Source organism: Trematomus bernacchii, unplaced genomic scaffold (genome assembly GCF_902827165.1).
Source record: "Trematomus bernacchii unplaced genomic scaffold, fTreBer1.1, whole genome shotgun sequence".
NCBI lineage: Eukaryota > Metazoa > Chordata > Actinopteri > Perciformes > Nototheniidae > Trematomus > Trematomus bernacchii.
In genome coordinates, this window is record NW_022987705.1 from 3086341 (window position 1) to 3114327 (window position 27987).

At 40.8% G+C, this 27987-nt stretch overlaps 2 protein-coding genes across 5 annotated transcripts in view; one reads left to right on the plus strand and one right to left on the minus strand.

Moving 5' to 3' along the window:
* Positions 1-5356, minus strand: part of zmp:0000001168 (signal-induced proliferation-associated protein 1) — a 36983-nt gene extending 31627 nt beyond the window's left edge. For 3 of the 4 annotated variants that reach the window (XM_034139858.1, XM_034139853.1, XM_034139859.1), the window contains exon 1: positions 4290-4763. The gene's annotated coding sequence lies outside the window, so the exon portion shown is untranslated. Of the gene's footprint in view, positions 1-4289; positions 4764-5230 lie in introns of those variants that run through there. The other variant, XM_034139857.1, reaches the window with a different exon arrangement.
* LOC117490563 (protein NLRC3-like) lies at positions 1-27967 on the plus strand. Its single transcript, XM_034140329.1, has 10 exons — positions 1-74; positions 3631-3815; positions 10633-10676; positions 10941-12652; positions 13439-13612; positions 14017-14187; positions 17314-17484; positions 21782-21935; positions 26977-27004; positions 27873-27967. Exons 1-10 carry the CDS (start codon positions 1-3, stop codon positions 27965-27967), a joined length of 2808 nt encoding a protein of 935 aa, XP_033996220.1.
* The last annotated feature ends 20 nt before the right edge of the window (positions 27968-27987 follow it).

The following is a 27987-nucleotide window of genomic DNA, read 5'->3' on the forward strand; positions in this document are numbered from 1 at the left end:
ATGGCAGAGAATGTGAGAAGTGTGGCAGAACTCCAAGCAGACGTCAGCGAGGGGTTTCTGTTTGGTGCTGTAAGGTTAGACACTCTGAAAGCCTCTCTCCTCTCACTTCTTCATTATCGCCGCCTTTTAAATGTAAATGAAACAGTTGAGGTTGCAACTTCCTCCTCATAGTTGTGACAGAACAAAGAGGCCCCTCAGTCTTAAGTAAATACATTGATGGTCTCTAATATTTCCAGAATAGAATATGAGGGTATTTTTACACTTCTCTCCGGGATGTTTTCAGCCTTTTATTATCTGCCAAGTATGGCGATGAAGTGACATGGTGCGAGCATGAATGGTTGGTCCTGGTCTGCTTTCAGAGCCTCTGAATGCCCCTGAGTGCACTCCTCCTGTAATAGCAACGTGAACAATGAGAAAGAGCCACTGCACCACTTGATGGTTTAATGTATGTATGACATAACTGAGAGGGACATTGTGATTAAGAACAATAAGCTCCGATGTATTTCTGAAAGGGGGCATTTTATAACATGCAAACGCGGATTATGTTGAGAGATTTTGAGTATAAAAGCAGATGCTTACATAAATATGTGTCATGAAGGAAGCAGCTTCTGCATATTTTAGGACTATTACATCAGGGTTTTGTTGAAAATCACATTTTTTGTTCTCTTTTACTGGCTCAATTGAAAGTACAATGATTATCCAAACCATTACGACATCATTTATTTAAACAGGACCAATTCATCAACAATGAGAACGTTCTTTGTACTTGAAGGACCTCGTTTCCTTGTTCACACAGTCGATGGCTTTCAGAAAGGATATTAATGACTACTATTCCTTTGTGTCATTTTAAACATTTCACTGAATTGTCCAGGGACATTTTTAAAGTCTGCAAATGGACATTTTTCTAAAGAGACTAGAGACTTTGCTGCCACAGAGAATTAACTCCCACAATGATAACACTGAATATTTGTCATAATCTCAACAGAGCAGAGCTGAAAGAACTACTAGACAGAAATAAAACCGCAGCAAGCCTCGGACCAAACCAATGAGGCCTGAAACTTTAAGAGCAGTGGTCAACAGGGGCCAGGTGACAACAGAGAGCCCCAGCTGTGAGGATCCACCGGAGGCTTACACTGCCAACATCCTGCCATTTGATGAGGAGGAGGCCCCCCCTCGCTGAGCCCCCCCACAGGGAGCCCGCCGGGGTGTAGCCGTGCAAAATGGCTCCAAATGAGAGGAATGATAGGATGCTGACTCAGAGCAGAACAAAATCTGCCCGGTAACCTTGCAACGTGCAATCATAATGACTGAGTGCAAAGACAGAACAAAGTCACTTTGCTGGTTTCTATGCTGGGTTCAGACATGGATGTTCTGTAAGTTTCAAATGAACTTTTTTGTAATCTGTTTTTTTCTTGTATTATCAAGTAACGGCTATTGGCTGAAGCTGATGTTTTGTGGACATGGAGATTTACAAAAGCAGGACAAACAATGTGAGCTAAAGTTTAAATCCTTTTAGACAAAAAGCATCAGTGACTCAATCTTACCGCAGAACTGTGATGCCGCTAACACGCGGTTATCATCATTATTCAGTGCAAGCACATACCTGCATTTCAACGGCAAACGACAACAACATGGCTGTGTTCGGAAAGTCTTAAGTATCGCTCTATAATTTGCTTTTACAACAATAATGACTGTTTTTAATGGCAGGGGTTGCAGTTGACTGATGGAGCGTTTAAGATTATTTGAACGGCTCTGCTAGACAATAGGAACAGAATCTGAATCCACAATATGACACACACACACACATGTACCGTACACACACACAAGCTCAGTTGGCTCGTTTGGTGCAGGAAATAAAAGTAGGCCGATCGATTGAAGAGTCTCCTCTGACTCGGCTCCCCTCCTACTCAACCTGGAATAGCACCACAGAAGAAGCCTTTCAGAGGAAGAGCCGGCCCTCGGATGTAAGTTATTAATCTAAAATAGCAGAACTCTTGCGCATGTATGCTATTTTGGGTCATGGACATTTTCGTTTATATCTAAGGGCTTGGGCCAAAAAAAGTACGGGAGTCTTTTCTGTTGGGTTGTTTCACATTTTAAACTTGAGCTGTGTTAGCTCCAGTGCGACTGTTCCCTCAGTCAGGCAGAAACCACCGATCGTCAAGTGTCAAATAAAACTCAAAATGTGCTTATATTCTGAATTTCATTGTATCAAGCAGAAACGATAAGTGAGGTAAGAAAACGAGTTTCTATTCATTTATTTTGCTATGATAGTAAACTATATAAACTTGGGTTTTACACTGTTGGGTAAAACAAGAAATCTAAATATCAACTTGTGCTCTGCTAAATTATGATTTAATCAGCCAAACTATAAAAAAGTTAATTGAGAAAAACAGATTAATCAAAATGGCAAATTCTGAAATGAACTCATTATTTTCAGCCCTAATCCACACATCTATTATCTCTTATCATCACTGAAAAAAATATGTATTCCTTACTAATAACATAATGGCTGACACGTTACGGTCATACATGTTGGAGGTGATTCAATTATGGAAAATAACGAAAACGAACGGGCGCTAATTGCTAAACTACTTTACCAATTGAGCGCATTTCATTATGATTTGGGAAACACTTCTTTACGAGAGAGGGCAATTAATAAAGCAGTAGTGTTTGGCAAAAAATCAATCATTCCATTTTCATGGGGATAATTATGGACTAAAAGTGGCTTCAGTTATAGCAGTGTTACTGTAAAAGGCCTTACATGTTGAATCTGTGCCACTGCTTTGACAAATAACACTCTGGATTAAGGTATGGTTAGTATTTTATAGATAAAAGGTATACTGCTTGAGTAAGAATTCGACTATTCTGACACATACTGCCGAGTAAACGCAGCGCCGTGTTTGGCAGCAGAACAAAAGTCAGTGTTGGCTGATCAGCTGCATACTGTTAGCGCCGTGATGTCATGCATTCACCATAAAGAATAACTGCATGTACAGGAAAACCCATTCAAAGTTGACCCTGATGGAAAACATCACACCCTCCTGCCAGTCAGGAACACTCACACAATGCCTTCAGGTCACACTCACTTATCCCTCCTTCACGTCAGGTGGAACTGCATTTATTGTTAAAAATGCTAATGTCAACCACAGTGAATACCACATTGAATGAGGTAGCTATGCAGCTCAATGTAAATTAAATGGCCTGTCCTCTGAGTGCACTGGCTTATGTAAGCTGCTTGTCTCCACCCCCCCACCCCCCCCAGCTCTCCATCCCTGCCTTTCTTTCCCTTCAGCAGCCTTATCCATCCCCTGAAACCCAAATGTCTCGTAAACACACAGCCCCGTCCTAAATTGGAGAGTGCAGGGGGTAGAGAGGGGGCTGAGGAGGGGGAGGCCTGACTCACGCAGCCCTCATTTTTCTCTGCCACCTTGAAAACAACACCCCAATCCCTTGGTTGTGGTTCTCCATGCCATCATTGTTTGTGCACAGTAGACTCACAAAGCTCTCCATCAACACAAACTGGCCTTTTGTTGTCTTAGAAAATCAAAGATCTAGGAAAAATAAACCCTGTTCTTCTTTTTGTTACTGCATCTTCTTTCTCTCTTGTCTCCCCTTTCATTCTCTCAGTGTCCCTCCATCCATGCCTCCCCTCCCCACCTTCTCCCCCTCCTCCTCCCCTCCTCCTCCCCTCCACCTTGCCCTCATCTCTGAGTCCTGCAGCCGAAAAAAGCGCTCCATGGCGAGGCTTTCGCAGTGGCGTCTTGACAATGTCACAACTGCGTTTTCTGAGACAATCCCTGTCTCATCGGAGGGTGCACAACGGAGAGAGACAGGAGAAGATGATGTGGGGGGGGGGGGGGGGGTTAATGTCGGGAGAAGGAGGAGGAGAGGGGAGGGTGGAGGGGGGGGGGGGGGGGGGGGGGAAGGCCGGGGATGAAATGCGACAAAGGTTGTGAGCTGGATTCAAACCTACAACGTCGCGTGTAAATGCTATGTGAAGGGCTGGCTGAGTGAAAATGCATTTGTAAGCTGGCAGCGACACAATGCGTAGAGAGGCAGAGGAAGGACAAGCTGGACGGGGATATGATAAAGCCAAGCCATTATTTAATATCCTCTACACAGCTCTCACACATTGTCTCTGAGCATAAGAGCATGCCTGCACAGAGGTATGTGGCAAACACGGTGTGCGGATCCATCCATCTGATTTCATTATCATCAGGAAGAGGACACGGGCAGGCAGGAATGTGAATCCTCAGTAACCTCATTACAGAAAGAAAAAGGCTTACCTCCACATTTCAGCTCAGCTCGACCCTGCCTTGTTTCATCCTGTTCCTCTCTGCCGACTCCCTCCCCTTCTCTCCCCATGACAGCATTTTTCTGCTATCTATCTCCACGGTGAGGCTCTTTCTCCTCCTCCTGCTTCAGTTCCTCCCGTCTGCCGCTCTCTTCCTCTCTCCAAGCGTACAAATAAAACAGAACCGACACACAGACACACACACACTTCCCGATCTCTGTGTCTACCGGCTCTTCTATTCTGTTGTTGAAGTCAAGAGGCAGGTTGATTTGTGCCGTCCTCCTCCTCCCTCTTTCTCCCTCTCGCGCTGATTCTATTCCATTCACATCGCACTAAAGCCAACCCCCTCTTTCTCCTCTCTCTCTCTCTCTCACACATACACACACACACACAGGCTCTCTCTCCTCCCCCCCTCATCTCCTTGTCAGAGAGAGGTTGAGGCAGTGACGGACAGCAGCGGCCAACAGAGTAGAGCTCCCTGTGACTGCAAATTAAAAAATGTGCTGAATCAAGGACTCAGGATCCCCCTTAATAAACGTTGACACGCACACGCAGAAATGTGGAAGATTAGATGCTGATGCAACACTGTATCAAGATCCAACAATGTCAATTTCTCTGCCGAAACCGACACTTCTGCACGAGGGAGATAATAGCAGACTCGGGGGCATAGGTTAAAATGGCAGTGTGTGTGTGTGCGTGTGTGTGTGTGTGTGTGTGTGTGTGTGTGTGTGTGTGTGTGTGTGTGTGTGTGTGTGTGTGTGACAGTCTGTTTATTTGTAGAGACCTCTGTGTACTCCCCAAACGCAGCCAGTGTGGGTCGAGACCATAACAAACAATCAACCTGCTTTAGAACAATGAGAGCACAGCAGTGTAACAACACAGCTTGCCTTTTTGCTTCCCCCTCAGTCACTGCATCTTTAAAAAAACACATACCTGATCATTTGGGTAAAACCATTTCATGATTTTAAGGAGAGGAGATGAATCCCTGCAGCAGGGCCAAGTGTCCGGCACCATCCCCCTAATTACTGCATGGAGTCCCGTCCTGGACGTACCATATGGCTGTGTGTGTTACCAGGTCAGTGGCTCTGGTCTGTTGGGGGAGGAGGAGGAGAAGCCTGCGTTGCTGGTGGTGTGTGCCTTCAAGAGATAAGAGAAATAAAAACAGAGGCACGAGTTGATAACCAGTTTTCTTAAAAACAGGAATACCTCAGTGTATGTCCATCCGCGGTCACGAGGTGTTTCTGCAGATTGTAACTTCCTCCGGTATTCAGAGTTGTTCCAATCTGAAATACAAGACAATACAAATTATTATATTATATTAATAATTCAAACCAAACATTTCCATGTCATAACTCGTGGATTTTTCACAAACATGAACTAAAAGATTTAAATTAAATCTAAGTTTGAATTTGCTGGCACTGATTTGAATTCTGATGCCTTGAATACATTATTCACTTGATTTATTGGGATTAATTTTTGCTAGAGCACAACTTGTGATGCTCTGAGCCAGAGGTCATGTTGGACCTTTAGTGCTACAGTGACACCGTGTGGAGATAATCCATTAAGACTCTTTCCAGCTCAGCAGAGGAACACATTTATCTTTCTGAAGTTGTCTCATTACACATTTTATTGTATGTGCAAAGGCAGTCAATAGGGTCTCCTGAACCTAGAGCACGATAACAACCAAGACATATTCTCAAACCTTTGACAAACTGTTGAAAAACAAAATACATACTTTACTACATATCCTGATAAAAACTAAGAAAACCAGCAAATAATGACAATAAAAAGCTGAAAATGTTTGCCTGAAAAGTGACTCAAACAATCATATTTTCTTGAAATAAATGTGTTGATTTGATTGATTAATTTACTAATTCCTTCAGCTCTGATGTTTTAAAAATACAACCAGTAGGTCATGGACATATATAATGCTACAACACATGTACTAACCATATTACATGCATACTTAGCACCACCACCTCCATGTTTTCATTTATTTTAATATTTATAGATACATAGCAGTCCCCTATTAATATATCTCTATTTGATAAACATCTTTGTATTATACTGTATGTAGATTAGAGCATTACATATATATATGTTAGCCTCCTTACATCTCTTTAAGACATCTATTATCAGATGTACTTTTGTTTGACTTGCATTTAAAGTATTTTAAATTGTACCAATAATAGTTTAATTACTAATCGTTTTTTGTTAAATGTCCTTCATTGTGGTGCTTTGGCAACACATGTCACACGTTTTGCAGAAAAAACCTATTGAATTGAACAGAAATGAATGAAAGTAAAGTAAAAACACATGAAGCCACATATGAATATAATCTCAGAGGCCCAGATAACACACCACCTGGCTCCAGTCAGGAATCCGGAAGAGGAGAAGCTGCCCAGGTGAGTTATGTGCTGCTGTGATATTAGATTAGTGTGAAAGTCTCCTGCTGTGGCTCTGCAAGTGGAGAGGGAAAGGGTCTGATGGGATGGAGGGAAACTCAGCAGAGAGCAGAGATATAAATAGTTTCCTATGTGTTTTAAATGTTTTGTTTTATTTTCATATATGCACCAAAACACTAAGTCAAATTCCTCGTATGTGTTAACCTACCTTGTAATACACGCAGGGCCGCCCCTGCAGGGGGGTCTGGGGGATTCTCCCCCAGGAGATTTTTTGAAATACTAACATAAAATACACATTCTGGTACTCTCTTGAGAAGAAAAATACATAAATCTATTACTACACATTTAAAAAAATGAATGCCATTTTAGTTTGTTGTTACTTTGTTCTGAAAGCTGAACCTGCTGCTCCTCACAGAGAGAAGAGGGAAGAGGCTGTGTGAATTACTTTACATTGTGGATAAGGGTGGATAGCCCCCATTGTTCTGTGGGTCAAAATGAAAGACAGCCCACACACCTATCAATCATCAAACCGTGGGGTCTTATTTCATTACGTGTTGATTTCTATCAACACGTAATGTTGTATCGATGTATATAGAGATGTACTACAGCAAAAGTATTCTCCGTCGGGACTTCCTGCAACAACACCACGCCGCTATCGTGATTCTGATTGGCCAGAAGACATTATCAAAGATGTTTTATTGAGAAGACACTACGTGACAAAGGTTTTCAAAACCGTTTCTAGTCTTCGGTATTTCCAGACAAGTGGCTACTGAAATCAATCTCACTAACTGCTGTCTGTACAATTTACTCCGCGCCAGTTGGCGGACTTTATTTTGCTTACTTTAACATCATTTTTCATGGTGGGGCTAAGCAATTTCTTGGTATGGCTGTAGCCTACCCCAGCCATACCCTGGCGCCGCCACTGCTTGTACTTGAGTACTCAGATCTTGTACTTGAGTAAAAGTAGAAGTACTCAGATCTGGTACTTGAGTAAAAGTAGAAGTACTCAGATCTTGTACTTGTTAGCTAAAACTAATGATGAAAGAACTGAAAACACAGACTAAAGGTAATGTGTGTATATGTAGTGACGGTGGAGGAAGAGACTGCTAAGGAAAAACTCAATTTACAGTGAAATGAAAACATATAGAGTTTGAGTTTATCATGTGCAGGAAGATAAACAAAATGGTGAGGATAACATCGGTCCAGCTCAGGCATCAATGGTTCACTTTTTATTTGATGTTTTATTTGTTCAATGGTGGGCTAGAACTTTGAAATCATAAATCAATGAAAGAAATGTGTTTTGGTGCCAAACATAACAAAAAAGTCCATTCATATTCTGGGAGAATACAGTAATAGATGCAATAAATGCAGCAGGGTTAATAATCCAGAAACAAATGTATATATATAATAGGGAACAATTGAATGCACAGTTAAAGGTGGGGTAGGTAAGTTTGAGAAACCGACTCGAGATCGCTAAAATTTGAAAATACACAGCCGGAAAAAATCTGCCACTTCCTTACAGAGCCCCTCCTCCAACACACACGAACGCGCACATGACTAATGAGGGCACGAGATAAGTTTGTGCACAGATGGAAGGCTGACAGGCAGGTAGGCCATCCAGTTATTTTAGCCGGGCCGGCTAAAATGATTGGTCGTGCTTTTTACAGTACTACAGCTTCCACAGAGGACATTTTTTTATGGATTTTTTGTCAAAGCACTTAAGATATTCATTGCTATCGGGATGTTAAGAGCATTCCATGGAATATAACAAAAAGTGTATCTCGAGCCGGTTTCTCAAACTTACCTACCCCACCTTTAACACTAGAGTACTTAAATACCTCAACACTTTAACTTCAGAGAGGTTTTGAATGCAGGATGTTTACTGGGTTATTTTCACACTGTGGTATTCATGTTTTCTATAACTTTGTTGAGCTTGTTTTTAGCTCTATTTCTATCTCACTGAACAGAGTCCCTGGATGTGAACTGGTTCAGCTGATAAGGCTGGTTATAAAACAAAGAGGGAGGAGTTGCAGACAGGTGAAGGTGTTAAAGTCCAATTAAGAAGTCAGACTGCTAGACGCCATTTTACAGCTGGACGGAGCAGAAGGAGAACAACAGGGTGAGTGTTAACACCAGGATCTGCTTTAAACACATTCATTATTTACTCTGTTAGACTGATAACATAACTTCTTTGTTAGAAATCAGCGTCCTAGAGTCCAATGAGACTTCTGCAAACTCTTTTTATTTCCTGTTAGCTGATTCATCAGAGTTACATAACATGTGACAGCGCAGTCAAAATGGAGAGCGGCCTGTCTGAAGCATCTGAAGTCTGACCAACCAAGTTTATTACTATGCTGGTTTGGATTGAAAAAAGTGTGTTATTATAGTGTGTGTGTGTGTGTGTGTGTGTGTGTGTGTGTGTGTGTGTGTGTGGTGTGTGTGTGTGTGTGTGTGTGTGTGTGTGTGTGTGTGTGGTGTGTGTGTGTGTGTGTGTGTGTGTGTGTGTGTGTGTGTGTGTGTGTGTGTGTGTGTGTGTGTGTGTGTGTGTGGTGTGTGTGTGTGTGTGTGTGTGTGTGTGTGTGTGTGTGTGTGTGTGTGTGTGTGTGTGTGTAGTGTGTGTGTGTGTGTGTGTGTGTGTGTGTGTGTGTGTGTGTGTGTGTGTGTGTGTGTGTGTGTGTGTGTGTGTGTGTGTGTGTGTGTGTGTGTGTGGAAGATGAGTGATTTAAAAGATGAGGAAGAGGACACACCTTCAGTCTCCAGCGGTCTGTCTCTGAAGAGTGACTGGTCTAAAGAATGGTTTCCAGACTTCAGAAATGAACCTGGACCCTCAGACACAAAGTAAGAGTTTCTGCTGTAAACTAACCTGAAGAGGATTCAGCTTTCATAAAACCTAATATATTAAGGATATTTCAATATGCAATCATTGTATCTGTGGCATTACATGGTTTTAAATGGCACAAATATTGATAAATACTAACTAAAAACTAAATATATCGTCTAACATTATTCACTACTTGGGCATGTTTGTGTATTATTAAGATGTTTATTAATAATAGTGATAACCTGGTGAGCTGGTTGTGTTTAGCATTAGCAGATATAATAATAAATTATATTTATATAGTGCTTTTCTGGAATTCAAAGACGCTTTACTAGGGCTGTGCAATTAATCGTATTTTAATCGCAATTACGATTTTGGCCTGCCACAATTACGAAAACAACATAATCGAAAAAAACAATTATTTTGCTTTGCTAGGTTGTGACTGCACTGCAACATATTTGATCGAATTAATTTTGGTCTCATTTATTTGTATTTATCATATTTATATATGTTTAGTAGCTTGTGGAAGTGCGCTCCAAAATATTTGTTGATCTTGTTTATTGGTATTATTTATTATTTTGATATTATTTATTTAAATGTAAATATAAATGTATCATTTATTTCATTTATTTTTGTATTGGTTTTTCAGTTGAATTATACGTTCAGGGTAATCAACAGTTAAAAAGATACTGTTCAAATTATTATTTGTATTTGTTTTAAAGTTCAATAAATGGATGTTTTTTTAAAGTCAATGAATAATCGTATTTAATAATCGTGATATCAATTATTGACCCAAATAATCGTGATTATGATTTTTGCCATAATTGCACAGCCCTAGCTTTACAGTATGAGGGAGGGTAGACAAACAAGGACAGGCAAAACAAAAGAATATATATATATAACAGAGTTTTGTGAGATTACATGTAGAGTCAATGCAAAACCCCAGATCTGTGTCTGGCAACACACAGGAAGTGAAGATGTGAAATTCATGTCACCTGCGTATTCGTGCAGCGTGAAACATTTCATCTTGAGTGTAAAGTGACGCTCTGCCCATTGGTGAGAGTCAGCTCCACTAATGTAAAGTGCTATAAAGGATGTGTTCATCTCCACAGAGCGAAGAGGAGGAGTCCTGCCAGTCAGACCAGAACTGTACGAGGTAAGAGGCCGAATTCATGCAGCGCTTTATTCCTCTTCCTGGTTCATTTGTTTTTGTTTAGGTATACTGTTGTAGAGCATAGACATTAAGCTGTTTTATAAAACATTTAAACTCTGTTTTTTAATTAGATTCTCAGCGCATTTTCCTGATTCTCTCATGTTTCCTTCTCTTTCAGCAGATAGTGGTCTGCAGGAGGTTTTAGATGAACATAGGCTCAGTCTGAAGAGGAGATGTGAACGTGTGACTGAAGGAACTGATGAAAGTGAAACCCTCCTGAACAGCATCTTCACTGAGCTCTACATCACACAAGGCCAGAGTGAAGAGGTTAATACCCAACATGAGGTGAGGCAGCTGGAGACAGCTTCCAAAAAGAAGACCCTCCATGACACTCCAATCAAGTGCCAGGACATCTTTAAAGCCTTAACTGACCAACAGGCTCACATCAGAGCGGTCCTGACCAACGGAGTCGCTGGAGTTGGAAAAACCTTCTCAGTGCAGAAGTTCACTCTGGACTGGGCCGAGGGTTTGGAAAACCAAGATGTCAGTCTGGTGATCCCGCTCTCCTTCAGGGAGCTGAACCTGATCAAAGGTGAGCAGTACAGTCTTCTCAGGCTGCTCCATGTTTTCCATCCAACCTTACAGAAGGTCACAGCAGAGCAGCTGGCTGTCTGTAACGTGCTGCTCATCTTTGACGGCCTGGATGAAAGCAGACTTTCTCTGGACTTCAGAAACAATGAGGTTGTGTCTGATGTCTCTCAGCAGTCCTCAGTCGACGTGCTGCTGACAAACCTCATCAGGGGGAAGCTGCTTCCCTCGGCTCTCGTCTGGATAACTTCCAGACCTGCAGCGGCCAATCAGATCCCTCCTGAGTGTGTGGACAGGGTGACAGAAGTACGAGGCTTCACTGACGCCCAGAAGGAGGAGTACTTCAGGAAGAGATCGAGTGATGAAGACCTGTCCAGCAGAATCATCTCTCACATCAAGAGCTCCAGGAGCCTCCACATCATGTGCATGATCCCAGTCTTCTGCTGGATCACTGCTGAAGTTCTGGACCACATGTTGACTACAGACCAGAGAGGAGAGCTGCCCAAGACCCTCACTGACATGTACTCACACTTCCTGCTGGTCCAGACCAAGAAGAAGAAGCAGAAGTATGAAGAGGGACATGAGACGAGTCCACAGCAGCTGACGGAGGCTGACAGGGAGCTTCTTCTGAAGCTGGGGAGGCTGGCGTTTGAACATCTGGAGAAAGGACACATCATGTTCTACCAAGAAGACCTGGAGCGCTGTGGTCTTGGTGTCACCGAGGCCTTGGTGCACTCAGGAGTTTGTACAGAGATCTTCAAAAGAGAGAGAGTGATCTTCCAGAAAACAGTCTACTGCTTTGTTCATCTGAGCATTCAGGAGTTTCTGGCTGCAGCCTACATGTTCCACTGTTACACCAACAGGAACACAAAGGTACTGAAGGACTTCCTGAAGAGTGACTATAAACGCAGCAGTGATCAGGATTACTCATCCCTGGATGTCTTCCTGAAGAGAGCCATGGAGAAATCCCTCAGAAGTAAAAATGGCCACCTGGACCTGTTTGTCCGCTTTCTCCACGGCCTCTCTCTGGAGTCCAACCGGAGACTCTTAGGAGGCCAGCTGAGTTACAAAGACAACCAGCCAGAAATCATCCAGAGAGCCATCAGCAACCTGACGGAGATGAACAGTGAGGATATCTCTCCTGACAGGATGATCAACATCTTCCACTGTCTGACAGAGATGAAGGACCACTCAGTACATCAGGAGATCACAGAGTTCCTGAAGTCAGAGAACAGATCAAAGAGACTCTCTGTGATCCACTGCTCTGCTCTGGCCTACATGCTGCAGATGTCAGAGGAGGTTCTGGATGAGTTGAACCTGAGTCAGTACAACACATCAGATGAGGGACAACGGAGACTGCTTCCAGCTGTGAGGAACTCCAGGAAGGCCAAGTAAGTCCAGATGTGATTAACTTTATAAACTAATGTGGATCAGAAGTTTAATTATTCAAATGAACACGATAACATTTCTGCTGTTTAAATACTGAGAGCAAAATAAACCAACACTGTTCTTCTATTTATTTATAATAATAGTTAAATTGAAGCGTTCCTCTCTTCATATTGAGTGATGGAGGCGACATGTCAAACACATGAAGGACTTTAGAGGTTTCTCAGCATGTGATCACACCACACAGCAGGACTTACAGTTATCAGAGAAAGCACTTATTACTTTCTAGTAGTTTCTTTATCATTAAACACACGTCTTTATCACAATGTGTTAAGAGTTTAAAATAAGATCTATATAATGTCCCACCAATAACAGAGTTATGTATTAATGCTGATATACTGGGAACATCTGATGGTATTCAGATGAAAATATTGAAACTTTATTGGTTTGTTAATTGTGTTTGTTTCTACAATAAATGTTCAGATGCTCAGAGAAGCCAAAACATCCTCCATTCATCATTCACATCCACATTGAAATATGTGCATCTCTAATATTGTGATTTAATTAATTTAATTTCTGTTTCTTTGGTAACAGTCAGTGACAGCAGGAGCACAGACATGTGATCAGATCACACTGACAACACATTCAACTCTTATTATTATATATCATATTAAATGGACTAACAGCAAATATCAATCAGAACATATGTCAAATATTTTTTCTTCAAATGCTTGAGGTTAATATAATGTTTCCTCTTTTTAACACATGTTGTAATTTATATGTTATTATAGACTGACTGGCTGTATACTCTCAGAGACTGAATGTGAAGTCGTGGCCTCAGCTCTGAAGTCTGACCCCTCCAATCTGAGAGATCTGGACCTGAGTGAGAACCCTCTGCAGGATTCAGAAGTGAAGCTGCTGAGTTCTGGACTAAAGAGTCCAAACTGCAGACTGGAAGCTCTCACGTCAGTTCACTGACTGCAGTTCATATAAATCTATTTGTGTTTATGATTTACTGAATTTCCCTGAGAACAAATAGAATATTATTGTTATTTTGTCCACTGTTGCTAATGACTGAATATTGATCAGAATAACAAAGAGAAGGTGAATGTGTGAGGGAGAGTGTTTGAGCTTCCACAGACTCACTCTGTGCTCCATGAGTCAGTGGAGATGCTGTCAGTACTGATGAGCTGTGAGGGAGATGAAGGAGTTGTTAAACATCTGATCAAAGTTCCAGATTATCAATGGATTGTTTCTACATCATCTCTGACATTAAAACCCTGTTTAACTCTGATCAGATTATTAAACCTGGAGTTATTGCAAACAGGAACATTGTTTTCTAAAGTTACATCATGTTTTCTTTATTCAGACTGTGGGACTGCAGTTTGTCAGAGATCAGCTGTTCTGCTCTGGCCTCAGCTCTGAAGTCCAACATCCATCTGAGAAAGCTGAACCTGGGTTTCAACGATCTGCAGGATTCAGGAGTGGAGCTGCTGAGAGATCTTCTGGAGAGTCCAGACTGCAGACTGGAGACCCTCAGGTCAGTAAGGGGTCTCTGCTGGTTCAGCAGTATTGTATTAAACACAGGGAGGTGTTTCTCTCACTGGGGAATCACAACAGATCAGTGATGTTACCCACTGACTGCAGGCTCTCTCATTCTTCCATCAACTATAGAAGGCCAGCTGGAAATGCAAAGCCACACTTTAGTAATCAACTCTCTAACAGACATATGGGGTTTTACAGAAGAGTGGGAAAGGTAGTCTGTTTTTTATTTGAATGTTTTTTATGTGATGTTTTTTAGTTTGTAGACTAATGACTGGCATATCATCACATCTGTATGTCATCATGCTACCATGAGCAGCTGGTTAGCTTGACTTAGCAAACAGATGGGGGAAAACAGCTGGCCTGGCTTGGTCTGTTTTTTGTTCTTTATCCTTTAAAGGTAGGGTAGGTAATTTTGGAGAAACCAGCTCGAGTGCGCTAGAATTTGAAAATACACAGCCGGAAAAAATCTGCCACTTCCTTACAGAGCCCCTCCTCCAACACACACGAACGCACACATGACCAATGAGGGCACGAGATTAGTTTGTGCACAGATGGAAGGCTGACAGGCAGGTAGGCCATCCAGTTATTTTAGCCGGGCCGGCTAAAATGATTGGTCGTGCTTTTTACAGTACTACGGCTTCCACAGATGACATTTTTTTAATGGATTTTTTGTCAAAGCACTTGATGTTAAGAACATTCCATGGAATATAACAAAAAGTGTATCTCGAGCCGGTTAATCAAACTTACCTACCCCACCTTTAATTTTCACACAATTGTTCATTTGAGCAATGCAGACTTTTAAAAATATGAAAATTAGAATCACAAGAGAAACAGACAAGCTAACTCTCCAAAATATGTCTTTCTATCCATTATGAATAATCACGCAAACATAACATCTAGTAAAATGATGTTCTCCTCCAATGCATGGGTCTATCCCCAGAGAAGGACTTCTAGCAGCTCTGCAGTCACAGAGCAGAATAAGGGAAACCATGCCTCCCACATAGCCTACCACAGTGTGCCTATGGGATGTGATTGCGTATTGAAGTTATTCGCCTTTGGTTATGGACCAATCTTGGTGCTCCACCCCTTTTTACCAATTGTACCTGACCTACCAAAAAGGCAACCTTAAGAGCTGAGATGAGATATAACAGACTAACTCTGTGCTCCATGAGTCAGTGGAGATGCTGTCAGTACTGATGAGCTGTGAGGGAGATGAAGGAGCTGTTAAACATCTGATCAAAGTTAAAGTTCCAGATTATCAATGGATTTTTTCTACATCATCGCTGACATAGAGTGGTGCAGGGATGACGTATTTACCCGGAAGTAAGCTGCTGGTTCCCTCGACAAAAAAGCTATGGGATTTCTCCATTGGATTTTGGAAAATAGCTCGAAATAAGGTCTGTGGAAAACGAACCTGTTTGATAAATGCACGTTTTGTTCAGCCGGATAATCTCCACATGTCTACCCTACTTTTATAATGTTCGAATCATAAATGTAATGGCCAGAAGCAAAATGCTAACGTTATGCTATAAAGGAACTACAGCCGAGTACAGCAGCACGACTTCAACGTCACGCCAACTTAAGATCCATATTCAAACATACAGATTCTAAATGGTACAAGTTGAAGCATTTGTTTGAACAGTTTGCAGGAGGCAGGTACTTGCTTTCAAGCAGAACAGGGCAAACAAACTTAGCATGAGTGTTTACGTGTTCAGCGTAATGACGTACAACGTCCTCCACAACTTCTGTAGTCCTATTCAGCCACATGTTAACAACCATCGTTTTTCAGACAAGTCAACTCTTCAGAAATCACCAGTGGGGTCACTGCTGATGGGTTTAAAGTCGCAGAACAAATCGTGATCCATCTCTTAAATTTGTATCAAACACAGACCTTATTTCCAGCTATTTTCCAAAATCCTATGGAGAAATCCCATTGGCTCTGAGACGAGGGAACAGGAAGTGGTGAAATGCTGACTCACTTCCGGGTTTTAGGACTCGTCCCTGCAACACTCTATTAACTAGGGATGGGAATTTGAAAGCAAATTTATATTCGAATATTCGACCCCCAAAAAAACAGTTAACCGAATATTCGAAATGTACATATCCTATAATATATATATTTTTAATAATAAATGCATTTCGTTTGTTGTGTAGGACTCTCCGTTAGAGCGTAACATTCAGGGGTTAAGTTGGTGTTTGATATGTGGGGGGGGGGCTCTCTGTGGAGGTGCGAGGGTATATATTAAATTATTAATATATAAAAAAAAAAAAAGGTTTACAAATATCCAACCTTCAAATTACTATTTTAAATCAACATTGCTCTGCACACTTGCTAAAGATCATTTGTGTGGAAATCTCAGTTCATTTGTAGGGCTGCACGAGTATAGCCAGAAGTATGTGAGTAAATCTCACTGCAAACTATTTCATCATCACCAGATTCAGTGATCATAACTCAGCTTTATGCACACACACACATTTAGCATGGCTTAGGAAACGGGCTCCGTGTTACAGGACGGGTCGGGGGGGTTTGGCACACACACACACACACACACACACACACACACACACACACACACACACACACACACGCACACACACACTGATCGCAGCAGAGACACGTTCCTAAGCCGAAAAACTATATCTGGTCACAGAGATCTGCTATTTTAAATTAAAGTCAACACATATCGACCTTAAATATAGTCTATATTAGAACGAGAAAAGTTTTAACATATATATATATATTTTTTTGTAAACATATGACAAATGTGCGAGGGTGATGACGTCAGAGCATCGTCCTCTGTGCTGAGCCCTGGTAACGTTACACGTGTTTTTTTGTTGTTGATATTTTTCTTAAGATATTTTAAATGGCACGGTCGTAAACATTTAGTTAATCCATTTGATAATATGAAATCAACTTAGGCACCCCTCCCATAAAAACAATAATAATTACAATACAAATATTCATAACTCATATTCCAATACCTGAATCATTTTGAATATTCGATGAATCATTCCCATCCCTAATTCAAACCCTGTTTAACTCTGATCAGATTATTAAACCTGGAGTTATTTCTAACAGGAACATTGTTTTCTAAAGTTACATCATGTTTTCTTTATTCAGACTGAGTTTCTGCAGGTTGTCAGAGATCAGCTGTTCTGCGCTGATCTCAGCTCTGAAGTCCAACTTCCATCTGAGATATCTGGACCTGGGTCACAACGCTCTTCAGGATTCAGGAGTGGAGCTGCTGAGAGATCTTCTGGAGAGTCCAGACTGCAGACTGGAGACCCTCAGGTCAGTAAGGGGTCTCTGCTGGTTCAGTAGTATTGTATTCATTTTAATTCAAAAATTAAAAATGTTATAGATACCATTGCTCCAACTAAGGTAAAGGAAGTGATTAGCAAGAAAATATCTCCATGGAGAAAGGCCATGACCGTGAGAACAGAAAAAAGAGAGTGTCGAAAAGCTGAACGTAGATGGCGAAAAACAAATCTCCAGGTTCACTTTGAAATCTATGAAGAGAGACTTGGCCTTTATAATTTGGAATTGAAAAACGCACGACAGTCTTTCTTCTCTGACATCATTACCAAAAACAAAAACAACGCACGTGCCTTGTTTGCTACCGTCGACAGACTAACTAACCCCCCAGTGTCAGTAGCCTCTGAATTTCTATCCACCAGGGCGTGCAATGATTTTGCCTCCTTCTTCACTGACAAAATTCAGAAAATTAGACAAGCAGTCAGTGCCTCTACATCAGGTACAGCAAATGTTTTGTCCCTATGTCCACCTAATATCAATTCAAACACCATGACACAATTCCATCAGATTAATGGTAAAAACTTAGAGGACATTATTCAACTTCTGAAATCCTCCTCCTGCTGCCTTGATATTATTCCAACAGGATTTTTCAAAGATGTTTTTCCTTGCATGGCCTCAGATCTACTTCATATAGTAAACACATCTCTTCACTCAGGTATTTTTCCAGAGGCCCTGAAAACTGCAGTCATTAAACCGCTCTTAAAAAAGAATAATCTAGATGCCTCAGTAATGAACAATTACAGGCCAATATCAAACCTGCCATTTCTAGGTAAAATCATTGAAAAAGTAGTATTTCAACAGTTGAGTAACTTCTTGCATTTAAATAACTCTTTGGATGTGTTCCAGTCAGGATTTCGTCCAAACCACAGCACTGAGACTGCTCTTGTAAAGGTCTTCAATGACATCCACTTAAACACAGACAGTGGCAGAACTTCAGTGTTAGTATTATTAGATCTCAGTGCTGCATTTGACACTGTTGACCACAACATATTACTAGACCGACTAGAAAACTGGGTGGGACTTTCGGCAACAGTTCTAAATTGGTTTGAGTCCTACTTAAAGGACAGAAAAAACTTTATTTCTATAGGTAAATACACATCTGAGTTGACAAATATGACATGTGGGGTACCTCAAGGCTCCATCTTGGGGCCTCTTCTCTTTAACATCTACATGCTACCACTGGCTCAGATAATGAAAAACAACAAAATAAGTTACCATAGCTATGCGGATGACACACAAATTTACGTAACAATTTCACCAGGAGATTATGCTCCAATTCAAACACTGAGTAAGTGCATTGAACAAATCAATGACTGGATGTGTCAGAACTTTCTCCAATTAAACAAAGATAAAACTGAGGTAATGGTTTTTGGAGCCAAGGCAGAACGTATAAAAGTTAGCGCTGAGCTTCAGTCTGCAATGTTCAAAACAACAGATAAAGCCAGAAATCTAGGTGTAGTCATGGACTCTGACCTGAGTTTCAACAGTCACATTAAAACAGTTACTAAATCAGCCTACTATCACCTAAAGAACATATCTAGGATTAAAGGACTAATGTCACAGCAGGATTTGGAAAAACTTGTCCATGCTTTTATCTTCAGTAGACTCGACTACTGCAATGGTGTCTTTACAGGCCTCACTAAAAAATCTATTAGAAAGCTGCAGCTAATTCAGAACGCCGCTGCTCGAGTCCTCACTAACACTAAGAAAGTGGATCACATCACTCCTGTTCTGAAGTCTTTACACTGGCTTCCTGTGTGTCAAAGAATAGATTTCAAAATATTGTTGCTGGTTTATAAAGCTTTGAATGGTTTAGGCCCAAAATACATGTCTGACCTACTGCTAAATTATGAACCATCCAGAACCCTCAGGTCTTCAGGGACTGGTCAGCTTTCTGTCCCCAGAGTCAGAACTAAACATGGTAAAGCAGCATTCAGTTATTATGCTCCAAATATCTGGAACAAACTCCCAGAAACCTGCAGGTCCGCTGCAACTCTTACTACTTTAAAATCCAGGCTGAAGACTTTTCTTTTTGCCGCTGCTTTTAATTGAACTATTCACATCTTAAACTGCACTGTAACTTTTAACTTTTATCCATGTATTTTTTCTTTTAATCTTTATTTTATTATCTTTCCTTTTTAATGACTGATTTTAAATGCCATTTTTAAAATGTCTTCCATTTTTGTAAAGCACTTTGAATTACCTTGTGTTGAAAGGTGCTATATAAATAAACTTGCCTTGCCTTGCCTTAAACACAGGGAGGTGTTTCTCTCACTGGGGCATCCCAACAGATCAGTGATGTTACCCACTGACTGCAGGCTCTCTCATTCTTCCATCAACTATAGAAGGCCAGCTGAACATGCAAAGCCACACTTTAGAAATCAACTCTCTAACAGACATATGGGGTTTTACAGAAGAGTGGGAAAGGTAGTCTGTTTTTATTTTAATGTTTTTTATGTGATGTTTTTTAGTTTGTAGACTAATGGCTGGTATACTGTATCATCACATCTGTATGTCATCATGCTACCATGAGCAGCTGGTTAGCTTGACTTAGCAAACCGATGGGGGAAAACAGCTGTTTTTTTTCTGTTTTTTGTTCTTTACCCTTTAATTTTCACACAATTGTTAATTTGAGCAATGCAGACTTTTAAAAATATGAAAATTAGAATCAGAAGAGAAACAGACAAGCTAACTCTCCTCCAAAATATGTCTTTCTATCCATTATGAATAATCACGCAAACATAACATCTAGTAAAATGATGTTCTCCTCCAATGCATGGGTCTATCCCCCGAGAAGGACTTCTAGGAGCTCTACAGTCACAGAGCAGAATAAGGGAAACCATGCCTCCCACATAGCCTACCACAGTTTGCCTATGGGATGTGATTGCGTATTGAAGTTATTCGCCTTTGGTTATGGACCAATCTTGGTGCCTCACCCATTTTTTGCCAATTGTACCTGACCTACCAAAAAGGCAACCTTAAGAGCTAAGATGAGATATAACAGACTCACTCTGTGCTCCATGAGTCAGTGGAGATGCTGTCAGTACTGATGAGCTGTGAGGGAGATGAAGGAGCTGTTAAACATCTGATCAAAGTTAAAGTTCCAGATTATCAATGGATTGTTTCTCGTCATCTCTGACATTAACTAGGGATGGGAATTTGAAAGCAAATGTATGTTCGAATATTCGACCCCCAAAAAAACGGTTAACCGAATATTCGAAATTTACATATCCTATAATATATATATATTTTTTAAATGTTAAAGAAAAATATATATTTTTAATAATAAATACATTTTTGTTTGTTGTGTAGGACTCTCCGTTAGAGTGTAACGTTCAGGGGTTAAGTTGGTGTTTTATATGTGGGGGGGCTCTCTGTGGAGGTGCGAGGGTATATATTAAATTATTAATATATTAAAAAAAAAAGGTTTACAAATATCCAACCTTCAAATTACTATTTTAAATCAATATTGCTCTGCACACTTGCTTAAGATCATTTGTGTGGAAATCTCAGTTCATTTGTAAACTATTTAATCATCACCAGATTCAGTGATCATAACTCAGCTTTATGCATTGCACTCGCATACTTTTAGCAAGGTTTAAGAAACAGGCTCCGTGTAGGACGGGTCGGGTGGTCTCACACACACACACGAGCAATTTGGGGTGAAGTGTCTTCAGGGACACAACGACATGCTGACTGCAGTGGGGCTCGAACTTGCTATCCTCTGATTCGAAGATCAGCGCACTAACTCCCTGCGCCACACGCCTCCCTGAGAGACCCGTTCACTAAGCCAAAAAACTATATCCGGTTACAGAGATCTGCTATTTTAAATTAAAGTCAACACATATCGACCTTAAATATAGTTTATATTAAGAACGAGAAAAGTTTTAACATATATATAGTTTTTTGTAAACATATGACAAATGTGCGAGGGTGATGACGTCAGAGCATCGTCCTCTGGGCTGAGCCCTGGTAACGTTATGCGTGTTATTTTCTTTTCTTAATTAAGATATTTAAAATGGCACGGTTGTATGCATTTAATTAATCCATTTGATAATAAGTAATCAACTTAGGCACCCCTCCCATATTCTTTTTTAAGTACAATACAAATATTCATAACTCATATTCCAATACCTGAATCATTTTGAATATTCGATTCATCATTCCCATCCCTAATTCAAACCCTGTTTAACTCTGATCAGATTATTAAACCTGGAGTTATTTCTAACAGGAACATTGTTTTCTAAAGTTACATCATGTTTTCTTTATTCAGACTGAGGGGCTGCAGGTTGTCAGAGATCAGCTGTTCTGCTCTGGCCTCAGCTCTGAAGTCCAACATCCATCTGAGAGAGCTGGACCTGAGTACGAACGCTCTGAAGGATTCAGGAGTGGAGCTGCTGAGAGATCTTCTGGAGAGTCCAGACTGCAGACTGGAGACCCTCAGGTCAGTAAGGGGTCTCTGCTGGTTCAGCAGTATTGTATTAAACACAGGGAGGTGATTCTCTCACTGGGGAATCCCAACAGATCAGTGATGTTACCCACTGACTGCAGGCTATTTCATTCTTCCATCAACTATAGAAGGCCAGCTGAACATGCAAAGCCACACTTTAGTAATCAACTCTAACAGCAAGGCCGTAAAATCACATGCGACCCCAAACACATCCTGTTTAGAGTTTGAGTTGCGGCAGAAGGTATAGATTACCAAACTGTAAATTGAACAGGTATAAGTTTTCCTTTATTCCACTGTCAATCAAGCTGCTGAACAGTCAGAAACAATTGTGATGATGCGGTGTTAGGAGTTGTTGGGAGGTGCAATGTTTACAGTGTAGTTTGTGCAATCGAGAAGGTTAAATAGGGAAAGTGCAATATGTGTAAATAGGTATGAATACAATAGGGATATGTGCAATTTGACGGACACTATGCATAGGTGCAATAGGGAAAGTGCAATATTTGATTTGTGTAATACAATAGGGAAAAGTGCAATATTTGATTATGTATGAATGCAATAGGGAAAGTGCAATATTTGATTGATGTATCTGCAATAGGGAAAGTTCTGTACCTGTATGTTGCTTGTTTGTTTCTTTGCCATGTGATATGTGATCTCTGTTCTGTATCTATGACTGATTGTCCTAAATGTTTTATGTTTATTATCTCGATGCCCAAGACAAATTTCTCCTAAAGGAGACAATAAAGCTCTATCTAATCTAATCTAAAACAGACATATGGGATTTTACAGAAGAGTGGGAAAGGTAGTCTGTTTTTTATTTTAATGTTTTTTATGTGATGTTTTTTAGTTTGTAGACTAATGGCTGGTATATCATCACATCTGTATGTCATCATGCTACCATGAGCAGCTGCTTAGCTTGACTTAGCAAACAGATGGGGGAAAACAGCTGGCCTGGCTTGGTCTGGTTTTTGTTCTTTATCCTTTCATTTTCACACAATTGTTAATTTGAGCAATGCAACATTTAAAAAAATATGAAAATTAGAATCACAAGAGAAACAGACAAGCTAACTCTCCTCCAAAATATGGCTTTCTATCCATTATGAATAATCACGCAAACATAACATCTAGTAAAATGAAGTTCTCCTCCAATGCATGGGTCTATCCCCCAGAGAAGGACTTCTAGCAGCTCTGCAGTCACAGAGCAGAATAAGGGAAACCATGCCTCCCACGTAGCCTACCACAGTCTGCCTATGGGATGTGATTGCGTATTGAAGTGATTCGCCTTTGGTTATGGACCAATCTTGGTGCTCCACCCCTTTTTGGCCAAATGTACCTGACCTACCAAAAAGGCAACCTTAAGAGCTGAGATGAGATATAACAGACTCACTCTGTGCTCCATGAGTCAGTGGAGATGCTGTCAGTACTGATGAGCTGTGAGGGAGATGAAGGAGCTGTTAAACATCTGATCAAAGTTAAAGTTCCAGATTATCAATGGATTGTTTCTCGTCATCTCTGACATTAACTAGGGATGGGAATTTGAAAGCAAATGTATATTCGAATATTCGACCCCCAAAAAAACGGTTAACTGAATATTCGAAATGTACAAATCCTATAATATATATATATATATTTTAAATGTTAAAAAAATATATTTTTTTAATAATAAATACATTTTCGTTTGTTGTGTAGGACTCTCCGTTAGAGTGTAACGTTCAGGGGTTGAGTTGGGGTTTGATGTGTGGGGGGGGGGGGGGCTCTCTGTGGAGGTGCGAGGGTATATATTAAATTATTAATATATAAACAAAAAAAGGTTTACAAATATCCAACCTTCAAATTACTATTTTAAATCAACATTGCTCTGCACACTTGCTAAAGATCCTTTGTGTGGAAATCTCAGTTCATTTGTAGGGCTGCACGAGTATTGCCAGAAGTATGTGAGTAAATCTCACTGCAAACTATTTCATCATCACCAGATTCTGTGATCATAACTCAGCTTTATGCACACACACACATTTAGCATGGCTTAGGAAACGGGCTCCGTGTTACAGGACGGGTCGGGGGGGTTTGGCACACACACACACACACACACACACACACACACACACACACACACACACACACACACACACACACACACACACACACACACACACACACACACACACACACACACACACACACACACACACACACACACACACACACACACACACACCGGAGCAGAGACACGTTCACGAAGCCGAAAAACTATATCCGGGGAAGATATTTTCGTTTGGATTACTGGTCTGGGGGAAGCTCGCGTGTATGTATGTATGTATGTATGTATGTGTGTGTGTGTGTGTGTGTATGTGTAATTTTGCATTTGTGTGTATTGTGTTTGTTTCCCGGGGAAAACACTCAGGAGAAACACCGGCTGTTGTTATGCCTGCTGTGACGTCAAGTTACTCCGTTCTCCGCTTGTAATTATGCCGTTACAAGCTTCAAAGTTGTATTTATCATCTGGATTTGCCGAAAGAAGTTTAATATTCTGAAAGCCAAGACTTTGTTTATTTGAAATCAGATGAAAACAAACTGTAACGGAACCTGCCGTGTTTTCTATGATTACTATACGCCTTTCATTCATAATGTGAGCCGGAGGGAGGGGGAGCTGCGCTGCGGAACAGCAGAGTGAGAGCTGTCTTCTTCCCTTTACAAGCTTCAAACATGTATTTATCGTGTGATTTTGGAAATAAAAGTTTCATATTCTGAAAGCCAAGACTTTGTTTATTTAAAATCAAACAAAACACCCAATCCCCGAAAAACTATTTTTTTTTTACGCGTTTATTTTGAACGCCGTTTATATCGCCGTTGCGATTTCCGACTGATTTCGATAGAGCAGGTCACATACAGTATGTAATCAACTTAGGAACCCCTCCCATAAAAACAATAATAATTACAGAACAAATATTCATACCTCATATTCGAATACCTGAATCATTTTGAATATTCGATGAATCATTCCCATCCCTAATTCAAACCCTGTTTAACTCTGATCAGATTATTAAACCTGGAGTTATTTCTAACAGGAACATTGTTTTCTAAAGTTACATCATGTTTTCTTTATTCAGACTGAGGGGCTGCAGTTTGTCAGAGATCAGCTGTTCTGCTCTGGCCTCAGCTCTGAAGTCCAACATCCATCTGAGACTTCTGGACCTGAGTCTCAACGCTCTGCAGGATTCAGGAGTGAAGCTGCTGAGAGATCTTCTGGAGAGTCCAGACTGCAGACTGGAGACCCTCAGGTCAGTAAGGAGTCTCTGCTGGTTCAGCAGTATTGTATTAAACACAGGGAGGTGTTTCTCTCACTGGGGAATCACAACAGATCAGTGATGTTACCCACTGACTGCAGGCTCTTTCATTCTTCCATCAACTATAGAAGGCCAGCTGAACATGCAAAGCCACACTTTAGTAATCAACTCTCTAACAGACATATGGGATTTTACAGAAGAGTGGGAAAGGTAGACTGTTCTTTATGGGATGTTTCTAGTTTCTAGTTTCTAATGACTGGTTACTTCCTGTAATGCAGCTGAGAGCTGTGGCAGGCAGTCGTAGTGTTTGCAGAGAAGATATGATGGGATGTAAAGCATGAAATCAGAGGCCTGTACTACGAAGCTGGTTCAACCTAACCTGGATATGTTTGAGTTAGCCGGTTGGCCCAATCCAAAACATACGCGCTCTCGCTAAACTACTACGACACTGGTTATCAAGTGGATCGCTCAAGCCAGCCGTGTCCTATCTAGTTAGGTGCGCGTTCACATGAAAGGGGTGGTATTTGGAGCATTCGACCAATCTCAAACACGGACAAGCGTACTGACAGCGCAGCGTCATACTTCCTGAATGAAAAGTGAACTTTAATATTAGTCAAATATGAAGAAGTTAAACTTTAAACATCCATGACTTAAACACTTTATCCAGGATAAAAGCCACATAGCTGCACCTGCAAGGTGAATACACAACACAAAAGAAAAAGTGTTTGAATGCGTACATTAACAGGTTTATGAAATCACTGCCCCGTCCAAGACACGAGTGGATCTGACTTTAATTAGGAGAATTTGACTCGAGTGTTTCGTCAACTTAATGTGTTGCTTAAAATAATACTTCTGCATACAGTATGTGACACTGTGAGTGTTGCACGGCCAGATACGGCTCAAGAAGCTGACTCAAATAAGGAAATATATGATACATTATGATGTGATATGATATGAATGATAATGGGACACATCGACGTCTGCACTCACAGTGCCGCGGACTGTACTTAATGTTACTCTGATCCGGTTACTTATGTTGTGGCAGATATTTAAGTAAGCTTTCTTAACGCTAATATTATAATAGTCAGATTGCTCTGAAGATGGGAGGGGATATTCTATTAATTTTCACGTTCACACAGTCAGTTGATTTTGGCCGGCCGTCTTTCCTGCAACGGCAGTTTTTCTGTATTTCCTCTATCCTGTAATATGAATTGATCGCTTTAAACTCCGCACACACGGAGCTCTGATTGGTCAGCAGGCGGTGCTTTCACTGAGTTGATCTCTTAGCCTGCCACCTAACCTGCTCCGGAGCAGGTTTGCCGCTCAGCATAAGTTACCATGGAAATCTAGCCTGCTAAAAAGAGAACCAGCGTCGTAGGACCGGAAAGCCCGAGATTTCCCTGAAGTTAGCCGGCTAAGCGAAAATCCAGCTTCGTAGTACAGGCCTCAGGACTCTGAAGCTGACTCAAAGAACACACACTTATTTAAACTTGATCTAAAACTGTTAGATTGTGTTCGTCCCTACAGGATCACAGATAATGAGACGATCAGAGCCACGATCCAGAAGACCTGTGAGTACTGAAACCATATCCTCCATTCAGCAAGATATGAAACTCTTTAATGGAGCGTGACCTCAGAGGAAAACAACACTCTTGTTTTTCTCTCTTCATCATTCTGTCTGTTTCTCTTTTTGTTTTATCATCATTATTCTCTCTCTCTCTCTCCTTCTCCTCTCAGGTGACAGGAAGTGAAGAAACACAGAGAGGTGAGAGGTCGTACCGTGTGAAGTTTAGTCATTGAGGTTTCACTACAGAATAAAATGTAGTTATTGGTCAGTGTTTTCTGGGATTCAAGACAAATCTGTAAGCTCAGGTTTTATTTGTTCAGTTTATTTATCACGGGGCGAGTTTGAGACGTACAGAGGATCGTGGAGGCATTTTGTATATTTATATAACCATCCTTCTTTCATTTCATGCCATGTTTGCACACGTCTGCACAGCCCTCCACTTTAAAATACAACTCTCTGTAGTTTTAAATATATTGTCATATTTTCATTCTCCTAAGTGGTGTAGCTTTTAAGGTTCTTAGTATATTTACATTTAAATTTGGTGTAAATACTTGTCTAATTCTTTTTTTAATGGTAAATAGTTTCTTAAAAATACTGATTTTTATTATCTTTATATTTTTGACCTTCTATTGCAACTTATTTTGTTATGTTGTTTATGTTCGCACCACCAGACACTAAATCTACTTCCTTGTGTGTGTAAACGTACCTGGAAATAAATGTGGTTCTGATGAGGGGACTGCATTCAGGAGAACCTCTGCTATACAGTACACTAACCTAGGATGGGGTCAGCCTAACATAAACATTGATACGTTCAGATAACAGGTTCAACCAGCAGGGATTCTGAACCAGAGGCCTGTAAATACTCAGGTAGAGCACATCAAAATGGTACTTTAGTACAGTACATGAGTATATATACTTAGTTCCTTCACACCACTGTCTGTATATACAGTACAGAGAGGTGAGAGCAGATCAGAGAGAACAAATACTCTCTTCTATCAGTTGAAGAAGCCCGTCTACAATCTACTGTTGGTTTTATAACCAAAGTATTTCCCTGTTTCTCTTCCAGGTCCCAGAGGGTTACCTGTTGACCCGTGTCCATCTCAAAATGGTCCGCAGGCATCCCATAATCCTGCGTTTGGGGTGGAGACGTTCTCCCTGTAATCAAAGCACTGGGTTCTCTT